Source organism: Poecilia reticulata, linkage group LG21 (assembly GCF_000633615.1).
Source record: "Poecilia reticulata strain Guanapo linkage group LG21, Guppy_female_1.0+MT, whole genome shotgun sequence".
NCBI classification, from domain to species: Eukaryota; Metazoa; Chordata; class Actinopteri; order Cyprinodontiformes; family Poeciliidae; genus Poecilia; species Poecilia reticulata.
Window position 1 is genome coordinate 16,633,597 of NC_024351.1, and position 26,005 is coordinate 16,659,601.

The window sequence follows — 26,005 nt, forward strand, 5'->3', positions numbered from 1 at the left end:
GGAACATTGTACCTCTGGAGCCTCCGTAGATCAAAGCTTTCTGTTTTGAGAACATTCTTAAGCTATTTGGTTGTGTCGCAGTTGCAGCGCTATCGCTATGAGGAGCAGGTAGCTTTCTGGCATTGAAGAGTTAAAATAGTTAAGCAGACACACAGTCAGTCGGTGGCCATGTTTCACAGGGAAAGGTAGCTGTTTTTTGGAAAACTTAGCCCCGGGTAGCTAGTTTTCTCCTGCTAGCCAAGCTAACAAGGTAACCTGTCAGTTTTATCCAGCGCGGTTTTCATTAAACACCGCCGTGGCTTCCTCTCGCCACCAGTTTTGCTGTTAATTTAAAACGTTGAGTGTATGAAGCTGTTTGTTGTTGCTGGTCGTGGGATGAGTCTGACTCAGAGATGACCTACAGCTGCTGACCCACAGGAAGTCTCACCCTTTCACGGTAAGAATCAAGCTTCGCTCTGTTCCTCCATCTGAGCTGATCTCATGCTTACAGTCACTATGTCGGCTGATTGGTTCCTGTTGTATTTGTATTAAACAGCTGAGAGCTTCACACAGGCTGACTCATGCTTTCTGATGAGCTGGACTCTAAACCAGAGGTGGGTAGAAGCTAGCTTTGTCATTTACACAGACTGAAGGGAGTGTTGGAAGAAGTACGTCAAACTGTAACAGCCAAGCTTACAGGTTGACATTATTGTACTATCATCATGATGGTGATGTTTGTTTTTGTCTTGTCAGCTGCTGGTGCAGTTTGTCCAGAATGCCTCCATCCCATTGGTGCAGAGTCTGGAGGACTCGGAGTCCAAACACTCCTGCCTGCCTCTGCTGGCCCCGGCTGAGAGCTCCCTGTGCTCTCCTCTGGAGCTCACAGGTTGGTTCACAGTGTTGCTTCATTGTCGGACATCTTGTTTACACTTAAAGGGGAATTAGAATGCTGCAAAGTTTAACTGCTGTTGTCAATGAAATACTCTATTAATGCTACCCCACATTTAGAAACATAGATTTTAACCCGGTTGTGTTGGTTTGTTTTGTTTCCCCATTAATACTTACCTTTTTTTTTCTTACTCTAAAATAGATCATAATGCACAAAAAAAGGGACTAATAAAAGCACTCACATGTTTCTATCATTCTGACACTCATGTCAAACATATTCTTTGTATTGGGAAAAAAAACCAGAGCTGAAATAGACTAAATGTTTTAGCAAATACACAGAGATGCACCCGTAAAGCTTTATCTGGCATATGCCCGTTTCTATTTTTATTTACTTTATTTTTTAATTGTTCAGATGTTCTTTTTTTTAATGATTATAATCACTGCATAATAATGTTAAATGAAGGTGGAGAACTGTTTTCTCTAGTTACGACTAAAAGCATATAAATTTAATTTCATAATTCTCATAACAGTTGTTCTGAGGTCTTCACATTCAACAATATTATTTATGAAATAATGTAACTTATTTATCCTTATTTGTTTTTGTTGTGTTAGTAATTGGTAGTAATTTTTTTTTCTCCTCTTGATAACCAAAACAGGTGTAAACATACTAAGCACTAAAATGTCACACTTTACGCTTGAAATAGATTTTTGTATCTGTTTAAAATAAATGCAAAAATAATTCAGCAAGTTTTCTAAATAGTAACTGAATATTTTTATCTGCTATTTCAACTGTATGTTCAGTTTGCACTGGTACAAAAAAACCCAATCATATAACCAGAGTTAAATCACAAATTTCAACTAGGAAACACTTTTTAACTTAAATGTAGTTTTTAAATCTCACACTTTTAGAGGGGAATCCAGCCACTTTGACTCGGTTGAGTGAGGCAAATCCAGTAAATCTCTAGCATCATAACAAACTCATTTCCTCCCACTTTTCTGTTAAACTTCAACAGAGCAGCTGCTCTGCAACTTTGTTTTTTTGTGGAACTTCAAATCGTTCTGCTGCTGGCTTTTAGAAAAGTAATTGTTTCTGTCGACGCTTTAAAAACCACCAGCACGCTTTAGAGAATTATCCTCGACTGCAGCAAACGAAGCAGGTGCGGTGAGGCCGCTCTGCAGTAGTGACGCGGGTCTGACTGTGCAAGAGGAAGAAGGTAAATCTGCTCAAACACGCAGCTTTTTTGTTGTATCTGTTTTAGTGAATCAGAGAGAAAAAAAAAGGCTTGTTTTTCTCTAGTAGGAAGCTGCAGTCGTGGTTGGTCTGCTTGTGGATCTCCTCGTTTCACCACGTCCCTGCAGCAGTGCTGCATTGCTTACGCCCAATTATTCACATCGGCTTCTTCTGACTCTGCTTGGTCTAATGAGCTGTTGGAGAGAGAGAAGCGCAGAATCGGGCCGGGATGTATTCAGAGATTCCTAATTTGGTTTAAACCCCCGAACGCCACATTAATAGTTTGCATTCTTGAACCTTTATAACATTAAAGTAGTAGTATTATTAAAACCTGACATTCTTATGGTTTTACAGCCGAGAATAATCAAACATTTATGATTAACGTAGTTAAAATACAATTATCTATACTATAATTATAAGCTCAGAGAGGTAAAATCGTCTTGGCTCTGATAGTTTTATGCATCTGTCTTTTTTTATGAAGCTGGCTCTTAAATGTGTTGGCAGCCTCGTCCCAGAGGTGGTCGTATTATTTTAAAGCCACCCAAAGTAAAGCTACAAACAGAGACTGTAATTAAATAAGACAGGCAACATCTTCTAGAGAACTCCATATTTGGAACAGATGGTCACCAGGAATTATTGACTAATTTCTTCTTCTTTTTTTTTTTTACATCCCAGATGAAAAAAAAAAATGCTTGGAAAAAAAGCAAATCTGTGCGCTCTGAAGTCTAGCTCAGAATGATCGGACGTGTTGTAGATTTAATCTTTTAGTTTTGTCAGCATGTTTCTCCTGACGGGAAGTAAACTCAGCTAGGGCTGCGTGACAAATCATCATTAACTCTGGTATTGGCTGATGGCAAAGACTTGGAGCTAATCCCAGCATTTGGTGATTTCTCTACAGTGTCCACTGGTATTTTGAGCAGTGGGATTTTATTTTTGCTAAGCAGCTTAGCAAGAATAAGAAGAGTTTAATTGCAAAGGTTTCACTCGTCACTTCCTTATTTTCAATTAAGGAAGTGGAAAATCAGCCACTGTCCCTTTTTGTTCTGCTGTGAGAGAGAGCAGCTAACAGTCGTCACCCCACTACTGCCAACTTGGCAAATTAGCAAACTGTCACTTTATTTAGCAACTTTTCAGACAAAAAAAATGGCATCAACCAAAATCAGAATCAGGGTTTTCAAAGATCAGTGATGGACAGAAAACTGAAATCTGTTCAAACCAACTTTTTAGAACCTTTGTGTGTGATTTTCTAATGCCACTATATTTACTTTTGTACATAATATTATCCCTTTATGAAGTTCATCCCTTTATGTTGTAACACGAGTAGAACAAGCTGACATTAGCTGGTTATTTAGCTGGTGTTTCTGTTCAGAAGGAGCCTGCAAGCTTTGTTTGAAACATTCGTTTTTAATTGAACGTTTAAAGAACGATGGCGGCGCTCGTTTTGTTTCCACTCAGTTTCCGTCTCCACTCTTTGAAACTGGGAATATTTCATTCAAGTACTAGAAGCTAGGTGGTATATAATGATTTTTTTTGTCTTTTTCACAAATGCATTGCTTCAATTTCCATAGCACAGAGTAAGATTTGGCTTGTCTTATTCTTTGAATTCAGGTTAACTCAAAGATGAGATGGTTGGAATAAAATCTAGTTTTTGAACACATTCGCTGTCATTTATAGTTTTATTTTTAAGGAAAAAAAAAGTGATTTAAAATTGAGTCTGATTTTATTTTTAATCCACATCGCTTTTATTTGTTGTTAAACCGTTTCCCAGATGGAGGCCTGAGCCACGAGCCGGACAGTTCTTCCACGCTGCCAGAGTTCGGCGGTGTGCCGCAGCAAAGCCCGCTGGTGGTCCAGTCCCACGCTCAGCCTCCGGCGCCGCAGAGCCCCCCCGCTATGCTGCACGACCTGCAGCAACCCGACAGCACCTCCTACGTCCTGCTGAACCTCGCCAAAGGTAGAAACGCCCAGAGCATCGCTCACTGCACTGACCAGTTAATTAGTTATTTACTCGTAACGTTTCCTGGTCGACTCCCAGCTGCTGCATCTGTGGACTTTTAGCGAAGGAAAAAAAACCCCGGGAAAGTTCAGTTCTGAGGCTGACTGTGAATTTATCATCTGAGGCTCAAACAGGTAATTAAAAATGAACAAGAGAATACATAATGAAAGGAATCCTTGGCTGCGGTCCACATCCAGCATAAATAAGTTTCACTGAAGAGGCTCCAATCTGAGCTTGTTTCTGTTCTTCATGTTCTCAGCGCAGCAAAGAAACGAGGTGACACATTTTACGCTTAAAAAAAAAAAAGAAGGAATTTGGCGAGAAAGAAAGAAGATCTCTTTAAGTTCATTAGCCCGTCGCGGTAGAGTTTCTTCACTTGTGTGTATGTGTTCTGATTTTAATGTAGAGCTCTGACCTAGAAGGATACCAAACTCTGTTTTGTGTTTTTTTAATTTTTATTCTCCTCTCACTTCAGGCATCACAGCCTCCTCCGAGTCGCTGATCTTTGCCGCCGACGGCGCCGTGGACGACGAAGACGAGGGCGTCTCGTCGGGAGACTACGGGATGGACGGCAGCGCCCCGTGGTACCTGAGGGTTCAGGAGCTGGCGCACGACAGCCTGATTGCGGCGACGCGGGCGCAGCTCGCACGAGACGCCAAGGCCAGCCAGGACGCCAGAGCAGCGGGCGTCAGCAACGGTGAGGCGGTGGAGCCGTCGCTAAAGCGATTTTCGGTCCCGTTGGTGATTATAAGGGAATGAAAACAAAAACAAGAAGCTGCCCCGCGTTGCTGCCAGCTTCTAAGACCAAGCAGGAAACGAGGTCAGGGAGATGAAATTGTTGCGTAATCAGCAGTGACTAAAACTGAGCTCAACACTTTGCCATCACAAAGGCACCAAATCAGACCGAATTAGTCTCTCTCTCTCTCGATGCTTCTGTCAGTTTGACAGCAAGTATCCCGCGGACTCGTAAATACCGCAGCGTTTCCAGGCATTGATCGTCAGCTCGGCAGCTGCGTATACGGTGGGGCTCCGCTGCTCATCCATCTAATCAACTCGGCGCCGACCACACAGTCGTCAGGGTGCGTTCACGGCTTTTAACTCTTGGCTCGGAGAAAAAGACTTTTTTACAAGGGAGTCGTGAAAACGAAGCGGGGATAAAACAGACGCTTAAACTCTGTCGAGGTCTGAGCCCTAAAAAAGTATGGAGACGATCATGCGTGATTTGACTTTTATATTAGTTTTAGAACCATATTAACATATTTAACCTTATTTAAGTCTCTCAATTTTTATATACCTCATGTAGATGCTGGCTGAAGCTGGTAGGAAAATGTTATCATCCACAGTGAAAAGTCATGAACTGAAAGGCCAATTCGCCAGGAAGAAACATTAAAAGGCAGATTGCAGTTTGCAAATTCTCACAGGGACGAAGATGTTCGTTTTTTTTTTTTTTTTAGACTTGTCCTGTGGTCAGATGAAACTAAAGTGGAACTGTTTGACTGTAAAGACCTTTGATACATTTTGAGGAAAACCATCCTAACTCTGAAGCATGGAGGTGTTGTGGGGTTGTTTTTCCTCAGGAGGAACTGGTGCATTTCTTATGAAAAAGAAAAAGACATCATGAGGAAAGAGCGTGGAAAGATTGAAGCAACGTCTAAAGACATCAGCCAGGAAGTCAAAATTTTGGACACAGATTGGTCCAAATGGCCAATAACCTTATAAGCATCCAGCCAAAGTGGTTACAAAGTGGCTGAAGGACAAACAGTCACATGTTTTGATGTGGCCATTAGGAAGCTCTGATCTGAATGCTATGGCGAAGTCGCAGGAAGGTCTGAAAAGGCGTGTGGGGGAGTGAGTCAATCCAAACCTGACCCAGTTCCATCACATTATTGTAAATTGAAAAAAAGTAAAAAAAATAAAAATAAAATAAAAAATGTCTGTGCTATATTTCCTAGCATTTAGCAAACATAAATAATTTCAGTTATTCTAATGGTGCTAAAACAAGAGAACTTTTGAAAGTGAGGAAAAAAAAAAATGTGTGGGCGTCTCTTAATTTGGTTTCAACTGTACGTAATTATGATTGGCGCCCAGTTTTCTGACTCTTTACTGTTACACAATGTTCCCATCACTGTCTCGGCTGCTAAAAATACACATTAGGTGGGAACATTCTGGACATTTCCTCTGTCCACCGTCTAAAAGTGTTAGCGATACGCAGAGCATGAATGCATGGCACGTGATAAGTAATATACGAGAAAGAAGCTTCGATTGTGATAAGGTCCACACAGATGTTGCAGTGACTTCCTGACTGAAATGGACTCCAGTAAGTCACTCGCCAATAAAACATTCGGATGCTCCTGAAAGACTTTTGGGAAAATATTCAGTTAAAAAAAAAAAAAAATCTTTTGGATTCATTTCAGAAAAAGGGTGTCGGTGAAACATGGTGGTGACGGTATGCTAGTCACACTTTCACGTTCAAATCTGAAAAACCGGAAAATGAAATCTGTGAGGGGTAAAAAAAAAAAGAAAAAAAAGTCTCATCATCATGTTGCATCTGATAAATGTTTTAACATCTGGTCACAAAAAGACAGATATTAGTATAAAAAATAAAAATCATTTGCTAAGCAGCTAATAAACGTCAGAAATGAGCTGTCCGCCTTTAACTCCTGCTAAAAGCGAGAAGCGTGATGAACGGGCGTCTCTCCCAGAATTTATGAAGCCCATAAAATCGTCAAAATACACCCCAGCGTTCCAGCGCGGTGTCACTGCTGCTATCAAACTGTTTACACAGTCTCTTTCTCCCGTCTGAATCCAATCCAAAGCGTTTTTCTGCGCATTATCTATTATTTATGGCCGCATCAGTCTGCGCATTCATCTCCTCTTGCTGTGAAGCCTCTGCTTTGATTTGAAACAGACCTTCAAGTCTTGCAGCACGCAGTGCCGTTGCAACCTATTGACTCACACCACAAGTCAGCACTTCATCACATGCCGTCCTCGGCTGCCTCCGCAGGCCGCCGTTGAGAGAGTTTACCCGTGACATTTCGGGGCATTATGTCTCCCAGCTACATGTCTGATCTCTGAACACCTCCTGAGTCAGTCTGTGGCTGGAGGTTGTGGCGGAAACGTAACGTATTAGGAAGTTTTCGTCACCTCTCTCCTGCAGGGTTTTATTTATTTATTTTTTTATTCCCCTCTCCCACCTTTTCAACCTTGGATGTTGCTTTTTCTTAAATGCTGTTTCTGATCATTTGCACATGAAACATAGAGCAGAGCGATGCATGTCTTTGTCATACTTGTGTTTTAAAATGGGAATAAATAGTATAATTAATCCTAGACTTTGAAGCTAAACAGCAACTTCCAGATAAAAAATGAGCAGGAAATTATTTTTTTAACCTTTAGTGGGGGATTTTCAAACTCAATTTATTTAGAGCCAACTCAGTTTTTCATTGCGTGTACAGATAAGTAGAACTCAGTATTGTGTACAAAAGAAACTATTTTTGTCACTCTTGTCAAAAATACATGAGTGACATGTCATCTCATCATTTTCATGATTGTGGATGATAATGAAAACCCCAAATTCAGTGCCTCACATTGAAATGTTACAGAAAGTTTTATTAGTACTTTCTTTCTGCAGGTCTATTTTGTTATAGGAAAGTATTGCAATATTCAAACCCGCAATTTAGCAAGATTTAAATCAGAGCTAGACCACCAGACATATTTTGTCTTTACAGAATTACACTATTAAAAATATTAACAAGGGCACAATGCAACCTTTTAGTGGACTGTAATCTATAAAACAAAGAGCTTTAACGATGCAGGGAAGAAGCTTTTTAGTTATCTTGCTTTTCTAGCAGCTAGCAAATAGCACAACAACAACAGCCTAATGTCTGTATGATAAAAATACTGAATTGATAGATAAGAACAGTTTTTCCTCACCTGGCTGTCTCCTCCCGCTCAGTAGTTCATCAGAGAAAGGCAGACGCAGAGGCCTGTAAGTGTCTGTTGTATTTCATTACCTCTCTGCTTAAACCGCTACTCTGTGCTGAAGCAGAAACGATACAACGTTCAATGTTTTCCGTCATCTGACAAGTAGCAAGTCTACTCCACTTTATTCACCAAAAACGTTTTTTTTTTTGTTTTTTGTTTTAATTCACCAAAAACTGTTCTGTAATCTGGAACGTTCGCTACATTGAGCTCCAGTTAGCCGCCTTATCTCACTATGCGAGAGGCAACTGCGTCATGCGTCACGGGCAAAAGGTCAAAGGTAACAAGGTGACCGGAGGGCTTATGTTGTAAAAAACGAAAAACAAAATAATTTTAGTACATATTATTACGTGTCAGAAGAGGGCTTAGGAAATAATAAATCAAAAAAATTATTTGACCAAAAGGGCACTTGGGGGCAGGAAGCAAAAGGGCCCCACCCCCCCTCTCCACGTGTCTGGGGAGAAGTGGACCTGAATGCAGCTAATAAAGCAACCGGTGCATTACTGCAGTAATTCATGCAAAAGGAGCCCAGAAACCTGAAGTTTCTGTTTAAAGTGCCCATTTTATTGATCTTTACTAATCTTGTTTTCAGAAACGCTGCATTATCCAAAAGACATAATAATCAAAACTGCACAAAATAAATGTCCAGAGTATTTCACTCTGCTTAATGAATCTATATACAAGCTGTACCTTCTGAAACGAGGGAGAAAAATCTCAAACTTTTTCATCACATTTATATATATTATTTATTTATTTTTTTTCTTTAGCAGCACCATACCATATGGTGATGTGCGGCGCTTTTCCGTGCAGTGTGGAACTAAAATTGCTGGATTCAAGCTGCTGTAATTGACGCCCTCCCACTAACTTGCATTACATTAGACAAGTTCCCATCAGCTCGTCACTGCCTGAAAAGTAAAAAAAAAAAAAACACACAAAAAAAACGTGGGCTTTTAGAGCCGCTCGAAGCGGGGCGCCCGGTCCGGCTAAAAGGGAGTGATTGCATTCAGCTCTGAATTGTTTTCTTTTCCCTGCAGCTGTTCAGCGGGTCGCAGTCGGTGGCTGGTGATTTTATAGAGTCGGGGCTCCAGAGGCCAGCCACCTCGCTCTCGTGGCTTGATTACTGCGCGGCCCCGCTCACTCGTTCTCCTTTCCCCCGGTTGCCTAGGTGACCACCACACGCACGGCTTGATCGACGACGGGGAAGACAAGCGGGAGCTGCCGCCTCGGCCCGGACGCCCCCTCTCCAAGCAGGTCCTGCGCTGCTCGTTCGAGGGCTGCGGCAGGACGTTCACCTGGCGGGCTCACCTCAAGTATCACCTCAAAACGCACAGGTAACGTCAAAACAGAGGAGGAGCGAATAGTAAGCTGGGAAAGCAGGAAAGCTAGCTACAGTGCAACGTAGTTAGCTTTCTGGGAGCTGGAGCACGTCACGTGACTTGTTTAACACTTTTGTGTGTGTGTGTGTTGTGTTGAAGTGCAAGCATTACCGGACTCCAAACTTGTATAGTTTTATTTTATTTAGAAGTTTCTACGCTTCTGAATAGGACAGGTTCATAAGGACTGCTGGGGCGTCCACTGCTAGCAAGACGCAGGAAATGCGGGAAGCAAGTGTTAACACCGCCATTGTCGAGAGTCGAGACTGAGCCGGAGCGAAGTCAGGTTTATTTTTGTAGTTTAGTTCTTTGCATCGTAAAGACATAATGTAGTTACGAAACAAGCAATAAGCATTACTTTTTGTCAGTCAAGCAAATGCACATTAAAAATGTTGATTGATGTTCCACTTACTACTACTGAAAATTTGTTTCGGAGGCTAATGACTACATATCTAGCCAAAGCTTTAATAATGGAACATTTCAGGACAATGCATATTTGTGTATTGAAACGCCCTAGTCAAATTCCTGACCTCTATCTCACTGAGAATCTTTACTTTGCAATAGAGAATGACGAACTGTAGAAGTACAAAGATGTCAGACATTAGCGCCGTGTTCGTGTGTTTTCCCTTCGCATTTCCTACCAGAACTTTCGGTTATATTTCAAAATAAGAGCAACATAAATCTCACTGTTTTATTAGATACGGTCGTAATTTTTTCTGAGATGTTTAACAGCAGGGAGGGTTAAATGTTGGTATTTTGCCATAAAAAAAAAAAATCCAGATTTGTAACTGACATAATGCAAAACTCGAATAAGTAGTTCAAAACAAATAATTAAAAGAAAAAGTTGCATAAACTGGTCTTTATTGTGCCCTTAACTTCTCATTTCTTAAACTTTTTAAAGCAGTAGCTGCAGATGAGAGATTTGTGTCAGTTTCTGTAAGATTTCTGCAGATAGAATTAGCTAATCAGTGTTAGCGCTGTGGAAACGCCTACATTTTTAGGTCAATATTCCTTTATGCTGCAAATTTGTCTGAGTTTACAGGCGTCAGTCACACTCTGAAAGTTGTTTATGTTGGATCTAAGCTGGACAGGAAATTGTTTCTGTATTCTGTCTAAGTTGAACGTGTGTGTTCCTTGCGTTTCTGCTTATTGTCCAGGAACGACCGGATGTTCCAGTGCAGCGCCGAAGGCTGCGGGAAGAGTTTCTACGTGCTGCAGAGGTTGCAGGTTCACATGAGGACTCACAACGGCGAGAAGCCCTTCATCTGCAAGGAGAAGAACTGTGGCAAGAAGTTCACCACCGCTGGAAACTTAAAGAACCACAGGCGCATACACACAGGTGGGCAGGCGGGGAGATGGACGCCGTAATAAGTTCAAAGACGCTGCAGGCAATAACCGGCTGAGGTCATTTACTGGTGGAATGCTTTCTTGGCGCAATTAAGCTGCAGATTTGAAGAGTCAGCAGTGCTGATGCCTCCGTTTCACTGCTGCACTTAATTCAGGGTGACATTTAGATCTTTGATGGTCAGTTTTATAGTCTGAGTCTTCTAGTGATTAGTTAACAGACCACATGCAGCAAATAAAGTTCCAAGATGCTGCTTTCTCAGGGGTGTGCTAGGGGTCACCGTTTTATGAAGCATCCTTCTCATAAGCATTTTCTCTTCGAAATGAGGCAAAAATGACTGGAATATGATCAAAAGATCCATTACCGTAGTAAAAGGAGCATTCCTATAGGCGTCAATTTTCTGGCTGGACCCAGAAAAAACAAGTTTGGTTTCTTGCTATTCACTTCAGCACATCTGATTTTTTTCCTAGCTTTTTACAGTGATCACACGGCTGCACCGCATTAGAAAATACTGCTATGTATGCCTATTTTCTCAAATCTGCCTCTGGACGTTGTTTTAAACATGCCAAACCTATAGGGGGCAGTGTAGCACAAAGCTAAAACCTATGTCAACCAATCAGATTGCTTAAAAAAAGGAACACAACTTCCTGTTGAGAATTAAACGTAGTGCCAGGAGGTTCCTTTGGTTGAACTACTTTTAAATAGCGTATTGGAATATAAAGTTATGAAAACACAAGATAGGGTCGATTGGGAGTCGTGTTAAATCGTGGCGTATCTTTTGTCACAAACTGGACCCCAAATTTCCATCTTTTATAAATGTTTTTAGTGATATTAAACTGAGAGTTTGTGGCTGAAAGGCCAAAACACATATAAATGTAATTTTACCAGATATGTCTTTTTTTTTTTTTTTTTTTACTTTTTCACCATTTGTTTAAATGGCAGCTTTCTCTTTTGGTTTTGAGATCATTTTCTCCTCTCTCATGTTTCCCTCTTTACGTGCTAACCAGGCTACGCTGTTCTCTGCTCATTTTCTTCCGATTTCCAAAGAGGAATGCACAACAAGCAGCATTTACAGAACAAATGACCTCAGTGATCGGATTGAACGTTATTACTAACACGTCCCTTTTAATTAATGATTTAATTACACGGAATCAGCTGCTTGCGTGCCACGAGTGTCGGACCCGTTCGTTTTCTGTTACCCCGCTACACCAACAAGCTAATTATTTACCATGTAGAAATAACGTTTATCAGAAACGGCGATTTGTCTCGTTAGCGGTGTTGGTCTGCTGTTATTCTGAACATTTGCTTGCACTGAGTGACACTTGTTAATGTGTTAGTTTAAATTAATTCTAGAAACTTTAATTAGGTTTCCAGTGTTCACAGATGTGGTATTTTTGTTGTCGTTTCTTTCTTTCAGGTGAGAAGCCTTTTCTGTGCGAGGCAGATGGCTGCGGGCGGTCCTTCGCCGAGTACTCCAGTCTACGGAAACACATGCTCGTACACTCGGGTGAGCGAGGCCGCAGTTGTTTCTCCGTGTAATCCTTCAGATGTTTCGCATGAGGCAAAGAGAGAGATGGCATCACTTTGAAACGCCTCCCTGCCTCCCAGGTGAGAAGCCTCACGTGTGTGGGATCTGTGGGAAGACTTTCTCTCAGTCCGGCAGCAGAAACGTTCACATGAGGAAGAGGCACGGGGAGGAGGAGCTGGCTGCTGACGGCAGAGAAACAGGTCTGCATTTCACACATGGTACACACACACACACACATCCACCCACTCAGTGCAATAGGTGGATATGCTAATGGCTCGACTGTGTCGCTCCAAGCAGCTCATACTACCTGCTCCAAGACGGCATTAATTCAAGCTTAAAGTGAGGAACGGCGTTTGATTTAAGGACTTTTACCTCGTTTTGTGAATCACAAAAACGACACTGTTATTTAGAAACGTGTCTTTAAATCTCCAACTGCTTTATTTAAACACCCTTTTTTATGGTTTCTACAATGTCTTTAAGTTTTTACAAGAATAATGAAGCTAAATACTTTGGCCAATAAAATAGTGTATTCAATGAAGGGAAGAACAAATAAGTTGATAGATGCAATATTTAGGTAATCCAGCACATCCTTACGAAGTTGTAAATTTGTGCATCTAAATTTAAAACCTTAAAATCTCTTAATTTAATTAAAAAAAATATAAGTTGGCTCTAATTACATCAATTACAGGACTTAAGTCTTTTGTCCTGGCAAGACTATTTAATCTGTATGCAAACGGATTAGGACTGCTGAAAAAAAAAAGTCAGACTTTTTTTCTCAGAATTTTGACTTTTATTTCAGAAGTCAAAATTCTGAGAGGAAAAAGTCAGATTTAAATATTTTTCCCCTGCGGTCCTAATCCTCTTAAGTAAATCTTGTATCTTCTGTGTGGTTTTATCTTTTTTCTCGTGGGACCTTTTTGTCAGGCAGAAGTTTGAGTCGCTTAGTCATCTTCATTACGTTCTATGCTAGCTGCTAACGTGTGTAAACCCTAGCTAGCCAGGTTTTTTGCATCCATCATGGGCAGTTCATCTTCACCATTGGCTCTCTTCTGTCGCCAACCCATATGAGGCTAAGTGAGCTCTGTGGAAAAATCTCTATACTGCAGAGAGCATCTAAAAAATATGCAGTTTTCTTCTGTACGTTTCTGTTGTAATATATTCATAACAGTCTAAAAAAGCTCAATTTGAGTTGGTGAAAGTTACAGAAACCTTGTAACAGGAGAGGAAATAGACTGGAAATAAATGTTTCCTCTCTCCATATTTACCCAGACTCTGAAAATACCTGAATCGCACTCCTCCAGTCTTCCAGTCTGTGTGTGTTCCCTCCGCTTTGACTTTACAAATTGCTGACACGTGTATCGTGTTTTCATGAATCTACCGTTTCTCAAGCGTCAGCCGTCACAGATCAGGAAATTCTGTTCCTGGCATCATTTTCACCACCTCTTCAGGATCAAAGCGTCCCACAGTGAGCTCTTCGCATTTTCAGACCAATCGCACAAGACGTTGGAAATTCATGTTTAGACAGAAACAATGACAGCAGACAGCGCATCCTCTCGCCTGTCATATTCGCTCGGTGGCAGCGGGGGGGGGGAGCGTCGCGGCTGAATCACCACAGGAAACGCTGCCAAAGCTCTAATTATAAACAACAGATTTATTCGGGTCACCCTCCCCAAAGAGGCTGGTCGTTTGTAAGAGCCGAGCCAGGGAAGACGCGGTTACACAACAGACGGGTAGTCTCTCCGTTCTACATAACACAATTACCGGATGAATTATTAAACCGACTTTCCCCCGGCTCTAAACAACATGGAGAGGCTAACTCGGAACGACAGTGAGGAGCAAGTTCGTTTCTAAACGCTTACTAAGAACTTACGACTGACTCACTTTGAAGAACGATTCGTTTAAGAATCTGAATAGTTTGTGTAAAGTAAAGTTTGTTTTTCTTATTTTTTTCTTTTCTTTTTTTTTACTGCCTGTCTTGCTCTCCACAGGAGAGGCTCTAACACAAAGCAGCCTGCTGGAGGCAGATGGTGAGAATGGAGGTGGTTTGGTCACCATGACAACAGCTGTGGAGCCCATGAATCTTCATCATGCGATGCTGAGATCACCAGGTAGGCATTAAAACATGAGGGAGAAAACACACACAGTGGGAGGAATTACAGTCAACACGTCCGACAGCGTTACCGTTAATGCACCAAACGCTTATTTGGAGTTAGATCATAAATGTCCTGTTGCTGTCAGAGATGCTGAGTCAACTTGTTACCAGCGTGTTGTCAACGGGGAGTCTTAGTCATGCCCGCTCCTTTTTAGCAGCCCAGATTTAAAGGCTTCTATGACCTTTAATTTGATCAGCAGGCATTCTTTGTGGCGTTCCTGGTTTCATTTCATGTAATTTTTAACCACCTGATGTAAACGATGTAAATGTTTTAAAATCTTAGGGGGGGGTTTGTGTAAAAACAAGATTCATTGTTGGGTAAAAAAGTGGTGAGAAATCTGTCATCTTTTCATGAGTCAAACAAATTGTCAATTTTTTCTACCTTTTGAGAAAGTATTAATTTTTGTACACTTCACACTTCCAATTTTATTGGAAATGTGAAGTGGTAAAGTGGTGTATAAATTGAGAAGGGGAAGGAAAAGGATGGATTTATAAATCTCAAAAGTGTGGCATGCTTTTGTCACAAAGATGAACGCTACCCTTTAAGAAAATCTAGTGCATCTAATGATCAAGCAGCCAAGTGGTGCACAGCCACAAGTAGTTTTTTTGTATCTATGTTGATACAATATGGAGGTAAAATGTGAAATAGGGGAGTGAATACTTTTACACAACAGTTGATCCATAACTATGAGGTGGTGATTGGTTCAAAGATTACTTGACTGATGTGGAATTGTTAGTGCTACTCAAATGTTTTCCATCTTGTTTAGCTTTGCTTTTTTTTTTGTTTCTTTCATTGCAGGATCTGCAGACTCAGTGGTAGTCCTTGCTCAGCCGCATGAGCTGGTGACCATGACAACGGAGGGCCACGCTTACGGAGACGATGTGGTTGCTCTGCTTTAGTCTATTTCAGCAGCGTTGGACTGACAGGCTCAGTGGGATAAACATAGACATGGCGTTTTGTATAAAAAAAATGAATCAGTCTTTAACGCTTGTAGATATTTGTAATTAGCAAACAGTTTTATTTTGACACGTGTGACATGGTGGTGTGTGTGTGAGCCACATTTTTTTCCCCTCATGATTTCTAAAAGCAAATGCTCCCAAAGAAATGCTGAAACGGGTTGGAAACAGTTATAAAACTACGACGGAGGAAATGCAGTAACGCTTGCAGATGTGAAAATGATTACTCGCTAACCTCAGTGGCTGCCCCGACGGTCACACTTGCATTGTAACACACTCGTACCATTTTTATGATAAAAATGTAACTTTTTTAAATAAAAACAATCATGTTTTGCACAAACAGCCAAAGCCCCCTGGAGTAAACATCAATATGAAGCTAAAGTAGTTGTGTCCAGTTCCAGCTGACAGCCTCCACTTGGCATCCAATGCTTCACCCGCTCTTGCTAATGCAGATTTACAGCAGAATATATCGACACCAGAGTGTTTGAATTTAGTCAACGTTATTTCTATCGCAGCAGCTGGTTAGAAAAGGCGGTAAAAACTGAATCAGTTTGAAGACGAGCACCATATAAATCGACCTCTGTTCATTACTGCTCCTTAGTGGATCTTCAGGTTGTGAAAATGGTCCAACATGGCACCTAGCGCCCAGCTAGCCTCGACATGCTTCACTTTCTTGGTTAACTAGAAGGGGAGAAAATAATCGAGTCACTAAAATATCTGCATTTAGAATACAAAGAATAACGATTTGAGCATTTTTTGAGGTAAAGAAAAGAAACTGTGTATTTGAACTAATGCAATGAAAGAAATGCTTAATTTATGCAAAATCACGGTATTGAATTGGAGTTTAAATTTAAATCCTGAGCCGAGTAGGGACAAAATTAAATTTGCTTGATGGTTGGGTTGGCTTCAGGCTTCTGCAGCATGTTTATTAAGTTTGCAGAAACCTAGACAAGAATGCACAATATAAAGTCGTGTTAATCTATTTCTTTACATTATAATAAATAAAGTTGCAGAAGCTCATTAGACAGTAACAAGCACAGCCCCGCCCTGTTCTGCTCTCATCAATCACACATCCCAGAAGATTTGCGCTCGACTCACCCTGCGGTTACAACAAGCAACAAAATGGAGCTGGATGTTGAACAAAAGCTAAAAACGGGAGAAGTTAAACTGCTTGCTAAAATTATAGCCTAAAAACAAAAGCAGTAAAAGCTAAATAAAAATATGTCTGGCTTACTTTCAGGCTCCGATCAATAATTCAAGTTAATTAGTCGGATTGGGCCCTGAACAGGTCTGGTTGGATTTGTTTTACACCCAAATCTAAACTATGCTCAACTAAAACACCAACTAAATTCACAATGCTTCACCAGCCTAAAAGAGACTGTTGGGTCATAAAACAAGGCTCACGTTGCTCCCTAACCTGCAGGACGGTGCCGTCCTTGAAGCCAAATCCATCCTTCAACAGACAAGTGATGTAGGTCAGGTCCATGCACAGGAAAGGACTGACAGCCGGGTACTCGGTCATCTTATTGCACGCTGAGCAGGAGACAAGAAACATCATCTCCGTTAGCTTGGATAATCACTCATTTGTATTCTGCTGACAGATGAGGGCAGCATTTCAGATAGAAACCACTCAGGGTCCATTGAGATGCGCGCTGTGTGTCAAGTGCAGGGAGCAGCAGATCTGTCATCGTAATGATGTATTCCTCAACCGGTCTCACCCTCTTTCGCTCTCTTCTTGAAGTCTCTGACCCGCACCGTTCCTCCTTGGACATTATCTGCGATGGGAAGAGAGGGACAAGGAGGGGATCATTATTTATTTAAAATGCCAAAACAGTAATTACAACATCTCATCTACGCGCACATTTATATAGTCCTAATAACAGAGCTGATGGCCTTTCAGTGCAGACTGGCAGCGGGACGACAATTTCTATAATAACCGCACAACTATGGCTCATCAAATCCCCTGATACAGGAGCAGATGACTCACATTTTTCAGCCTCTGTCTCGCATGCAGGCACTGTATAATTATGTAAGGTGTGGACAGGAAAGTGTGTGTGCACACACTTACTGATAAGGCCCGCATCCACAGCTCTGTCAAAGTAATAGGAGAACGCGTAGAACACGTTGCTGTCTTCGAGCTCGTGCGGCTGATGAATAATCCCCTTCACCACCTGGAGGACTTCCTGATAGCAATGCTTGTATCCCGCACGACCTGAGGGGCAAAACGGAGGCAGGCTTGCAAATGATGTATGTTCTCTTTGAACAATGTTTGCTAAAACTCTTGGAAATGTCAAGCTGGATAATGCTCAAATTTATCACACGCCCCGTTTTAGCCAGTTAAAATAATTAAGGAAAATTAAGAGCAGGATCAAAAGTTCCCGCCGACATCTTCAGTAAGAATCAACATGATGGATTCCAAAAGCTTTGGAAATGCTTTTTATAACTTATGCCTGACCTCTATCTTATGCCCTACTACTTTACTATTAATTAGGGCTGAAATGATTTGTCCAATGATTCGAGTACCTCTGTTATTAAATCATCGAGGAAAATTTATCTACCTTAAAACTTCGATAAATTATGTTTTACTGTTCATTATTTATGGTGGGTGGCGCCACAAGAATGCGCCGCGCTTAGCCTATGAGTTGTTGCTAAGCGCTAGCAGCATGACACTGAATTGTCCGGCTTTTTTTGAGATTTTGGGGGACAAATAAGTAAATAAATGTTAAATTGTGTGCGGCGATGCTTGGAATATGACAGCTTTTCTGCACTTGGAACCGCGTCATCAGGGTTTTGGAGCGAGAGAGAGATCTGATTACTCGATTAATCGTAAAAATATTCTATAGAGTACTCGATTACTAAAATATTCTTTTACAACAGCCCTACTATTAAGCCTCTCATCTGCTCAGGAGAGCGGCAGATGTCACGGTTGGACAGATTAGAAGTAGGGTGGTTGAGTGTCCCATCAGACCGTCAGTTCCCAAAACCACATAATCAAAAAAAAAAAAAAAAAAAAAACCTTGTAAAAAGAGCATGCAGGGTCAGAGGGTACAAAGCTAGCAAAAACTCCAACAGGGTCAAGGTGCCTTCAATAGGCAATTTGCTGCTATGGATTTATATAGGGATAATCTCTCACATTTCAAACCGATCTTACCATCTTGGTCTCCGCTCACTTGGTAGGTAAGACCACCGAAGCTCCAGTCGTCCCTGAACTTACTCGGCAGGCAGGAGCTTTTAAAAACCTGCCACTCCAACCCTGGGAGAGGGAGCACACACATAATTAATCTCCTCAACGGTCCAACAGCTTCACACCAGCTTATCACGGCCCGAGCCCGCTGATACCACACCGCTTCTGCAGAAGCGCTTCCCTGACTAATCTCCGGTTATAACATGAAATGTATATTAGCATGGAAACTGGAAGTACACCCTTTATCTAGATGGAGTGAAGGAAGACTCTCATGAGTCCCTGCAGCTCTGAGAGGCAAAGCGGTGACAATGAAGCTCGGTTAACCGTTTGTACCTTCTGCGCCCAGAGCACCCAGGGTGGAGAGACGGGCAGCCATTAGTCCATTTCCAAGATAACTGCAGGAAAAAAAAAGATACGAAACCAACCAAGTGGATTTAACCGGTCATTGTGAAAATTGTATTGTAGCTAAACTAGTGATTTCTGCTTGTTACCAACATCGCTTTAAGAGGGCACTAAAAGCTGCACTAATTACATCTACATCCTGCGACTAAGATATCATTTGAAGCTTTTGCATATATTGGCATTTAAAGACAGAACAAATCTCATCTGCATAATGAGATCTGTTACCTGTGAGTGTACAGCTCAAACGTTGAGTTGAGGAAATCAAATCTGGCAACATAATTGCCGTCGGGAGCGCTCTCGATCGTTTTCTGCAGCAAATTATAAATGTGATATTAAGATGGTGTCGTTTTTTTCCCCAAAGAGTCCATCAAAAGAGCAGAAAAGTAAGCCGACCCTCAGTTTGGGCAGGAACGTGATCTGTGTGGATCCTCCTCCCAAGTCCAGGATTCCCACAGTCTTTGTGGAGTGAGCGTTCAGGTGACCTGAAAAACAAAATGAATCATCTTAATCCAGCATCTGCAGCTGGGAGCAGCTAATCGCTTCCCACCTGAGATGCTATCATCAAAAGGCCGGCTTCGGCAGACGCGCACCGTCTGAGAAAACATTCTGGCTCAGCTCGGTCCGAGAAAGATCGCAGAAGTTTGCTTCAGGGAACAAACTCATCCTTGTTCTCATCGGCTTCTATTTATGGACGCCGGCGTGTAACGCAGTACGACGGCCGGTTAGGAAAACGCATGCAGTCTGGAGGAAACACAAGTCATCTACGTAACGAAATGTCAGTATTTATAGAGGTGAATGCGCCAGTCGCATTTTTCAGTCAATATTTGTGTTTATTGCACTTTTAAGTTTATCCCGATTCTCATTTTTATCATTTTGCAACAAATACCAAAAACATATTGTTAAAAAAGACTAAACACATATCGACCGTTCACATTGTGAAGTGGAGGACAAAAGACGCATCGTCATTTTGGCAATTTTTTTAAACAAATATCTGAAATCTGAAAAGTGTGGCTTACATTTATATTCAGCCCAAAACCGTGAGTGAGTGTGTTTTCGCTACAAGTACAGCTGGACGTGTTTGGGGTGGGTCTTTACCAACTATACACATTTAATACTGGAATACAGCATGATGCTGCCACCACCGTGCTTCAGCTTGGGGGTGGTGTAGTTTAGCATTGTGCATGTTGTCCAAGAAGTCAATTTAGGCTTTACCCTACTACGCCTGTGCCAAATGGCCATCTTATTGCTTTTTATTATTATCATTTTGCATTGCTTTCTTCTATATAACAATTACAGGTCACTTTGTGTCGGCCTGTTTGTTGTCGCAAGCGGACAAATTGTCAAAATGTTCAAGCTGTATAAACACTTTGATTTACAATACTTGCCTGTTAGAAAGTTCAGAGAAATCCAAGCCAGAATGCCTAGGATTGAACAAAACAGGGACATATTTAAGAAGCTGTCATTTCAGAAGACAAAAAAAAAAAAAAGCTCATTTTGAAACAAATTTGTGAAGTGCAAGCTCATGCAAGGAGAGCCGAAAATGCTGACAAACCAATTACCCGGCCGTACAACAGTCTCATAATTACTGGCTTTTAGGGCTTGAAACGACTCTGCTGAAAAACTTTTGTTGTTTTTAATGCGTCATCGCAAAAAAACATCTATAATCTTCTGTAATTTAGTTAAACGCCTTCATTAAGCGAAAGATCCTGACAGAAGATCCATCGGGCGCATTGTAAAGATGCAGACACCTTCGAAACAACAACAACAACGCAGAGGGGGGAGGAAGTGCTTGCCGGGGCAGACGCTGTACCTTCGCTCGTGCCGTTCATAATGCTGACGCTGTTGTCTGGCACCAGAAACGGGGATTCGTCAAACACGAGTTGGACCTGAGAGGGAGGAGAGGAGGGAGGCGACGTGAGGAAGAGGAAGCGGGAGCCAAATGGGCCGAACATTATCAGCTGTAATGGCAGCTCATCCATAGGTGCCCTCCGCTGGATGGGATTAATTCATTCCCTCTGGGACAGATTATTAAAAGTATCATTCATCTTCCAAGTTGCCCCAGGGCTACCCCGTTTCCCCCCCCGCCTTATCCTTATAAACGGCAGCCTTTGACACTGAGCTTACAGCTGCGTAAATTTCCCCTGCGGCACCGACGGATAAAAACGTACCGTCCGCACAAAAAAAGGTTACAAGGCCAAACAGCCTCTCTATGTTGAGGAGCTGCTGCCAGCTTTTGCCGAGTCATTACGGTCTGACCTGGTCCAGAAGCGCCTGGGCTTTGGCTGCGGGCAGCAGGCGGAGTCCGGCCGTGGCTCGGAGGACCAGCGGCGTTCTCTTCCAGTCCAGGCGAGGAACCGTCTTCTTGGCGACCTTCAACAGCATCCTCACCGTTTCACCAGCCTGTGAGAACGGAAATATTCACCGCAGAGCAGCGGTGACCCGGGAGGATCTTTGGTGAAGTAGAGAGACTAAACGCGACAGATTTAAGTTGGGGCAAAATGCCGCAGGTTAATTTGGTAGGACGTCCTTTGTTGGGAATTAATGACATAAAAATGATGTTTTTAGCATGAATAATGAAACAGCACCATGAACTTAGACATTTTAGAGACAGAAAGATGGTGATAAGTCAGAGGTGTCAATCATTTAAAAGTACTATACACCCATCTTACAAACGGGACAATTTTAGGTAAAGAATATTGTAGTAAAGTAAAAGAATAAATAATTCATCTATACTGAATATTTTTTCATAGGCAACGGTTTGATTCTCGTCATCTTTGTCAATTCAGTCTTTGATGACATCAACTGCTCCAAATATGAAATAGCCAAACCTCTAACATGTTTCCACTTGCGTATCCACTAGTGATAGACATACTAATATGTACAAGTGACATTTTTGTATTTACTCATAAACAGCTGCATCTGTAAAAAAGCATAATCTAATTAAGCCGATGAAACCGGAGCGCAGTTCAGAGAGGTCTCCTTACTTCACACCTCATTATTTCAAATTTCTCTCCTCTTTATTATTTCCAACTCCCGGTTTTGCTTGGAGGCCATTCCTGACCTTTCACCTCGACGAAAGTGTCGCCGATCACATTCCGACGATGAACTCACCGTTTCGGGGTGGTCGGCGTACGCCGACAAACCCGGCTTTATGGAGTGGAACATCTCATTGTCCAAAACAGGCAGCAGCTCTGGAAAGGCACAACATCCACCCACATCATCAAATATGAAGCAGCTGCTAAAAGCCCTCAAATGCCTCAAACCTCTTAGCATGCATATGCATGATTTATCAGGCAAATTAAGCCCTATGTAACTTATGGCCTCTGAATTTACAGGTTTAATGAAGTATGAAAATTGAGTAGGTGCCAAACAAACTTCTATTAGTCAACCAAAACACACATTTTGGGGAAGAGCCGGAGAGAGAGAGAGAGAGAAAGATCTCCTCATGGTTTTACCCGAGTTGCTCTGGATGAAGGTGTAGACGTGAATGCGCGTCCCCGTGCTCCCCGCGTCGAACATCACGGCGTAGAAGATGCGGCTGTGGTTGGCCGGTCGGCTCAGGCTTGGCAGGATCCCGGACAGATCCAGGAGGGACGTCCTGAACTGGGCCTGGCTCGGCCCGGCCGCGGCGAGGAGGACCAGCAGCAGGAGCGGGCCGGACGACTTCATCTTCCCTCTGCGGCATAAGAAGAAGGAGGAGGAAGGGGGAAAGAAAAAAAATGGAGGCTGATAAGTAGATGTTCTGAACAGCAGAAAAGCAGCTGAACTGGCTGAAGACTTTGTTCCGAGGGTTAAATTACAGGTAGCGGAGGCGCGAGAAGACATCGGGTTATTTACGCCGTCGGATCCGACCACGCCTCAGGCGAAGATGATGTCCAGCCAACCAAAAGCGCTGTTTACAGTCTGTGTCGGCTCGCACGGAAAGTTTAAACACGTCGCTTAACAATCAGAGGCGGCGGCTCGCCGGGTTTCAACAATGTATCATAAAAATGTTTCAATTCCCATGGACTCCAGTCAAACACTGCTAAAATTACACGGGCGCCTCTTACGGGATTCACAATTACAGGGTTGTCTAATAATCGCTGCCAAAACCCCTCTCCCTGTACTGCTAAACCCTTCACTGAGGCGTTTGAGAGTTGAGAGGCTTTTTAGATCAATTTCCCGTGGACGGAGTCACACCGGCTGTGTGACGATAAAAATTTTACTTTAAACGGCTTTTCGGTCTATACGTTTGCTCATTAAAGCTGCATCTGCAAAATAAAAAAAACACACGGGGAAAAAAGAGCCACAACAACAATATCCAATTAAATCTGACTGACTGGGAATTACGCCATCTCGCATGTAATCACATAATTTGTCTTCTCATATTACGCCTTTCCATCCATTTTGAGCATTTAGACGAAATTACACACACGGAACGGAGACAGGGGTCTCTGCAGTTTTTTCCAAGACAAAATTTCACATTTTCACTGAAAAACGTCTCCACAGTTCTGTCGCTTTTTTATTTTTTATTTTTTTTTACAAAATTTCCATGTTGAATATGCATCCATGCTGATTCAGCTTAAAAAAAACAACAACTTAATTTTCACACGGCTGCATAAGAACTGTGAAAAATAGACAGAAATGTTTAACAATGTCTTCGCTCCAGCTGTGCAACCTCAGTCCCCTGCAAAATGTGTTGGTGTAAATTAAATATGTGGCTCCGTAGCAGCAGAACACGCTCAGCCAAAGGTCACAGACCAGAGACCACAAAGTGTGTCCAGCCTCAAATTCTTTCGCTGCGAACCGAGCCCCAGAAACGCCAGGCGCTCCAGGATTATAAATTGATCAGATTAAAAATGGTGCCCACAGTGCAATAGGAGGGTATTGGTACTGTATCCGTTTGGCCCCTTTGTTGCCGAATCACTTAACGCAGCAGCGTAGGTAAGGACGCTTTCGTTTTGGTTCTTCAATTTTAAGTCTTTCCCAGAGGTAAATGCATTTTTTTTTTTTTATGTAAATGAAAAGCACCACAAGTCAAGATATGGTTTGTCTACGTTTGCGACACCCGACTTCGACATTTCATAGTTCTCAGTCCTTCGTGCCTCTGTTGTGAATTAGCGCTATATAAATCAATCTAACTGCATTCAGTTATTATCTACAAACATTTTGTAGTTTGTAGTCACAAAAATTATAATTTTCTGTATGTCATACTATGTATAAAATCCAATCTAGAGTCCAGGTTTTACTTGTAGAGTTTCACATTCCAGGATTGTTCTGCTTACTTTATTTCTATGAAGATTATGACTGAAACTACTCGGCTGGGATCGCTAAGCTAACCTGCCAGCAAGCATGGGGGGGGGAAACCAATTTAAAAGAAAAGTGAATCTTTAAGAGGAAACATGACAATTGGATTACAAGCGACAGATATATTGAAGGCAGATTACATACACTGAGATTATAATTACAGTTTTTACAAGCTAACAACTAAAGCAGCATGAAATAACATCAATCAAGAGAGTATTAATAGCATGCTGCTGCATAGCAAATGAGAATTTTGTTTCATTGTGCACTAATATTTGCCAATGTAAAACATACATAAATGTTTATTTAAATAAATTTGCCTTAGTTATACAGTAAATTCATGAATTAATATAATTAGTAAAGTAAATGTCAGGTACCACTTGAAACAACATGAGATTGGACATAAAAAGCGTCCAGCTATAAATAAATTGTTAGCAAATAAAATATAAACTATTTTTGAAATGTGCAAGGCCACAAAACACATAGGAGTAAAAGGATCTATTTATAAAGCTGCACCTCCCTGTAAACCATTTACTTGTTTTCTTTATTTACAACGACACCATACCCTGCAGTAAAACACATTTATGTACACATCATTTAAGAAAGGTGTTATTGAGCCCATAGTTAATTTGAACACAAATTATATTAAAAGTGCAAACTTATTTTAACCCGAGTGCCCCCCTTATCGCCCGTACCCCTCTTACAAACTTCGGTCGCCTCTGTCTGTGAATATCTGTTTACAATTTAGCAAAGGTAGTTTAACGAAAACTGCCTCTAAATTACTCAAAAGAGATAGTCACAAGATAAATGTAAACGCACTGTACACCCTCAGTTTATTTACTTAACATAATTTTATTGGCTACAGCTGTAAGTAAACAGCCATGGTGGTTAGCATCCTTGCTACATTACAGAAAGCTAAAGGTTAAAGTTTGACGAGCTAACATTAGGTTGTTAGAGGTTAAATAAAACGACGGGTTTACCAAACTAAACTTTTAATCATAAACTCTTTAAAACAGTGAAATAACAAAGGGTTAGAGTCTGTAGCTAACGCGACAGAGTGGTATTTAAAGGCTAAACACTGCAGCCTCACCATGATGTCCGACTGACTCCTTCTCGCAGTGGTATAAGGAGTAGTTTGGGTTCGGTGCCGAACTCAAATCGGAACCAACTCCGGGTTCTAAGTAATAAACTCCTAAAGTCCGGATCATCAGCTTACTGAGTCTGTGATGGTTAATATTCCGCCGGAAGTAATTCCTCTCTAATCTGTCATAAACGAACAAAACATCAACATGGGATAAAGTGATTAGCTAGATATATGATAGTTTTGCACTTATGGAGAGCCATAAACGCCTCATGGTCAGGTTATGCCATCTTGTTTTGCTTATTTAATTAATATTAAATCTAAAGCGAAACAAATTCGGGACACACCTTTAGTGACATCACATGTGGCACAAAGTAGAGGGACAGTTCTTTAGCATGCTCACTTGTGTTTTTTCTTATTTGTTCTTAAAAACTACTCCTTTGATTCGGTTAGTTAACCCCCTTCACCAGTTTATAACTGTCACTTAGTTATTTATTTTTTATTTATTTTGCCATTTTAATTAATTGTGGGGCTAAATAGTTAGAAAATGTTCAAAATTTGTGTGCAATTTAGTTTGGTTCTGATCTCCGTTTGGGTCAGTTGAGTCCTATAAAATATGTGAAATCAG

The 26,005-nt window shown here is 41.5% G+C and overlaps 2 protein-coding genes across 2 annotated transcripts; one reads left to right on the plus strand and one right to left on the minus strand.

Annotated features, from left to right (window-relative positions):
- znf410 (zinc finger protein 410) lies at positions 1-15,769 on the plus strand. Its single transcript, XM_008398368.2, has 11 exons — positions 1-436; positions 536-593; positions 733-865; positions 3,867-4,052; positions 4,570-4,791; positions 9,238-9,403; positions 10,603-10,784; positions 12,208-12,297; positions 12,399-12,518; positions 14,307-14,426; positions 15,270-15,769. Exons 2-11 carry the CDS (start codon positions 561-563, stop codon positions 15,368-15,370), a joined length of 1,353 nt encoding a protein of 450 aa, XP_008396590.1. The 5' UTR covers positions 1-436; positions 536-560; the 3' UTR covers positions 15,371-15,769.
- On the minus strand, positions 15,381-25,677 carry entpd5b (ectonucleoside triphosphate diphosphohydrolase 5b). Its single transcript, XM_008398366.2, has 14 exons — positions 25,387-25,677; positions 22,469-22,689; positions 22,125-22,204; positions 21,270-21,413; positions 20,824-20,899; positions 20,399-20,434; positions 19,407-19,495; positions 19,239-19,321; positions 18,945-19,006; positions 18,579-18,680; positions 17,496-17,639; positions 17,146-17,202; positions 16,845-16,960; positions 15,381-16,108 (listed from the first exon to the last, which is right to left on the minus strand). Exons 2-14 carry the CDS (start codon positions 22,680-22,682, stop codon positions 16,025-16,027), a joined length of 1,287 nt encoding a protein of 428 aa, XP_008396588.1. The 5' UTR covers positions 22,683-22,689; positions 25,387-25,677; the 3' UTR covers positions 15,381-16,024.
- Between the last annotated feature and the right edge of the window lie 328 nt (positions 25,678-26,005).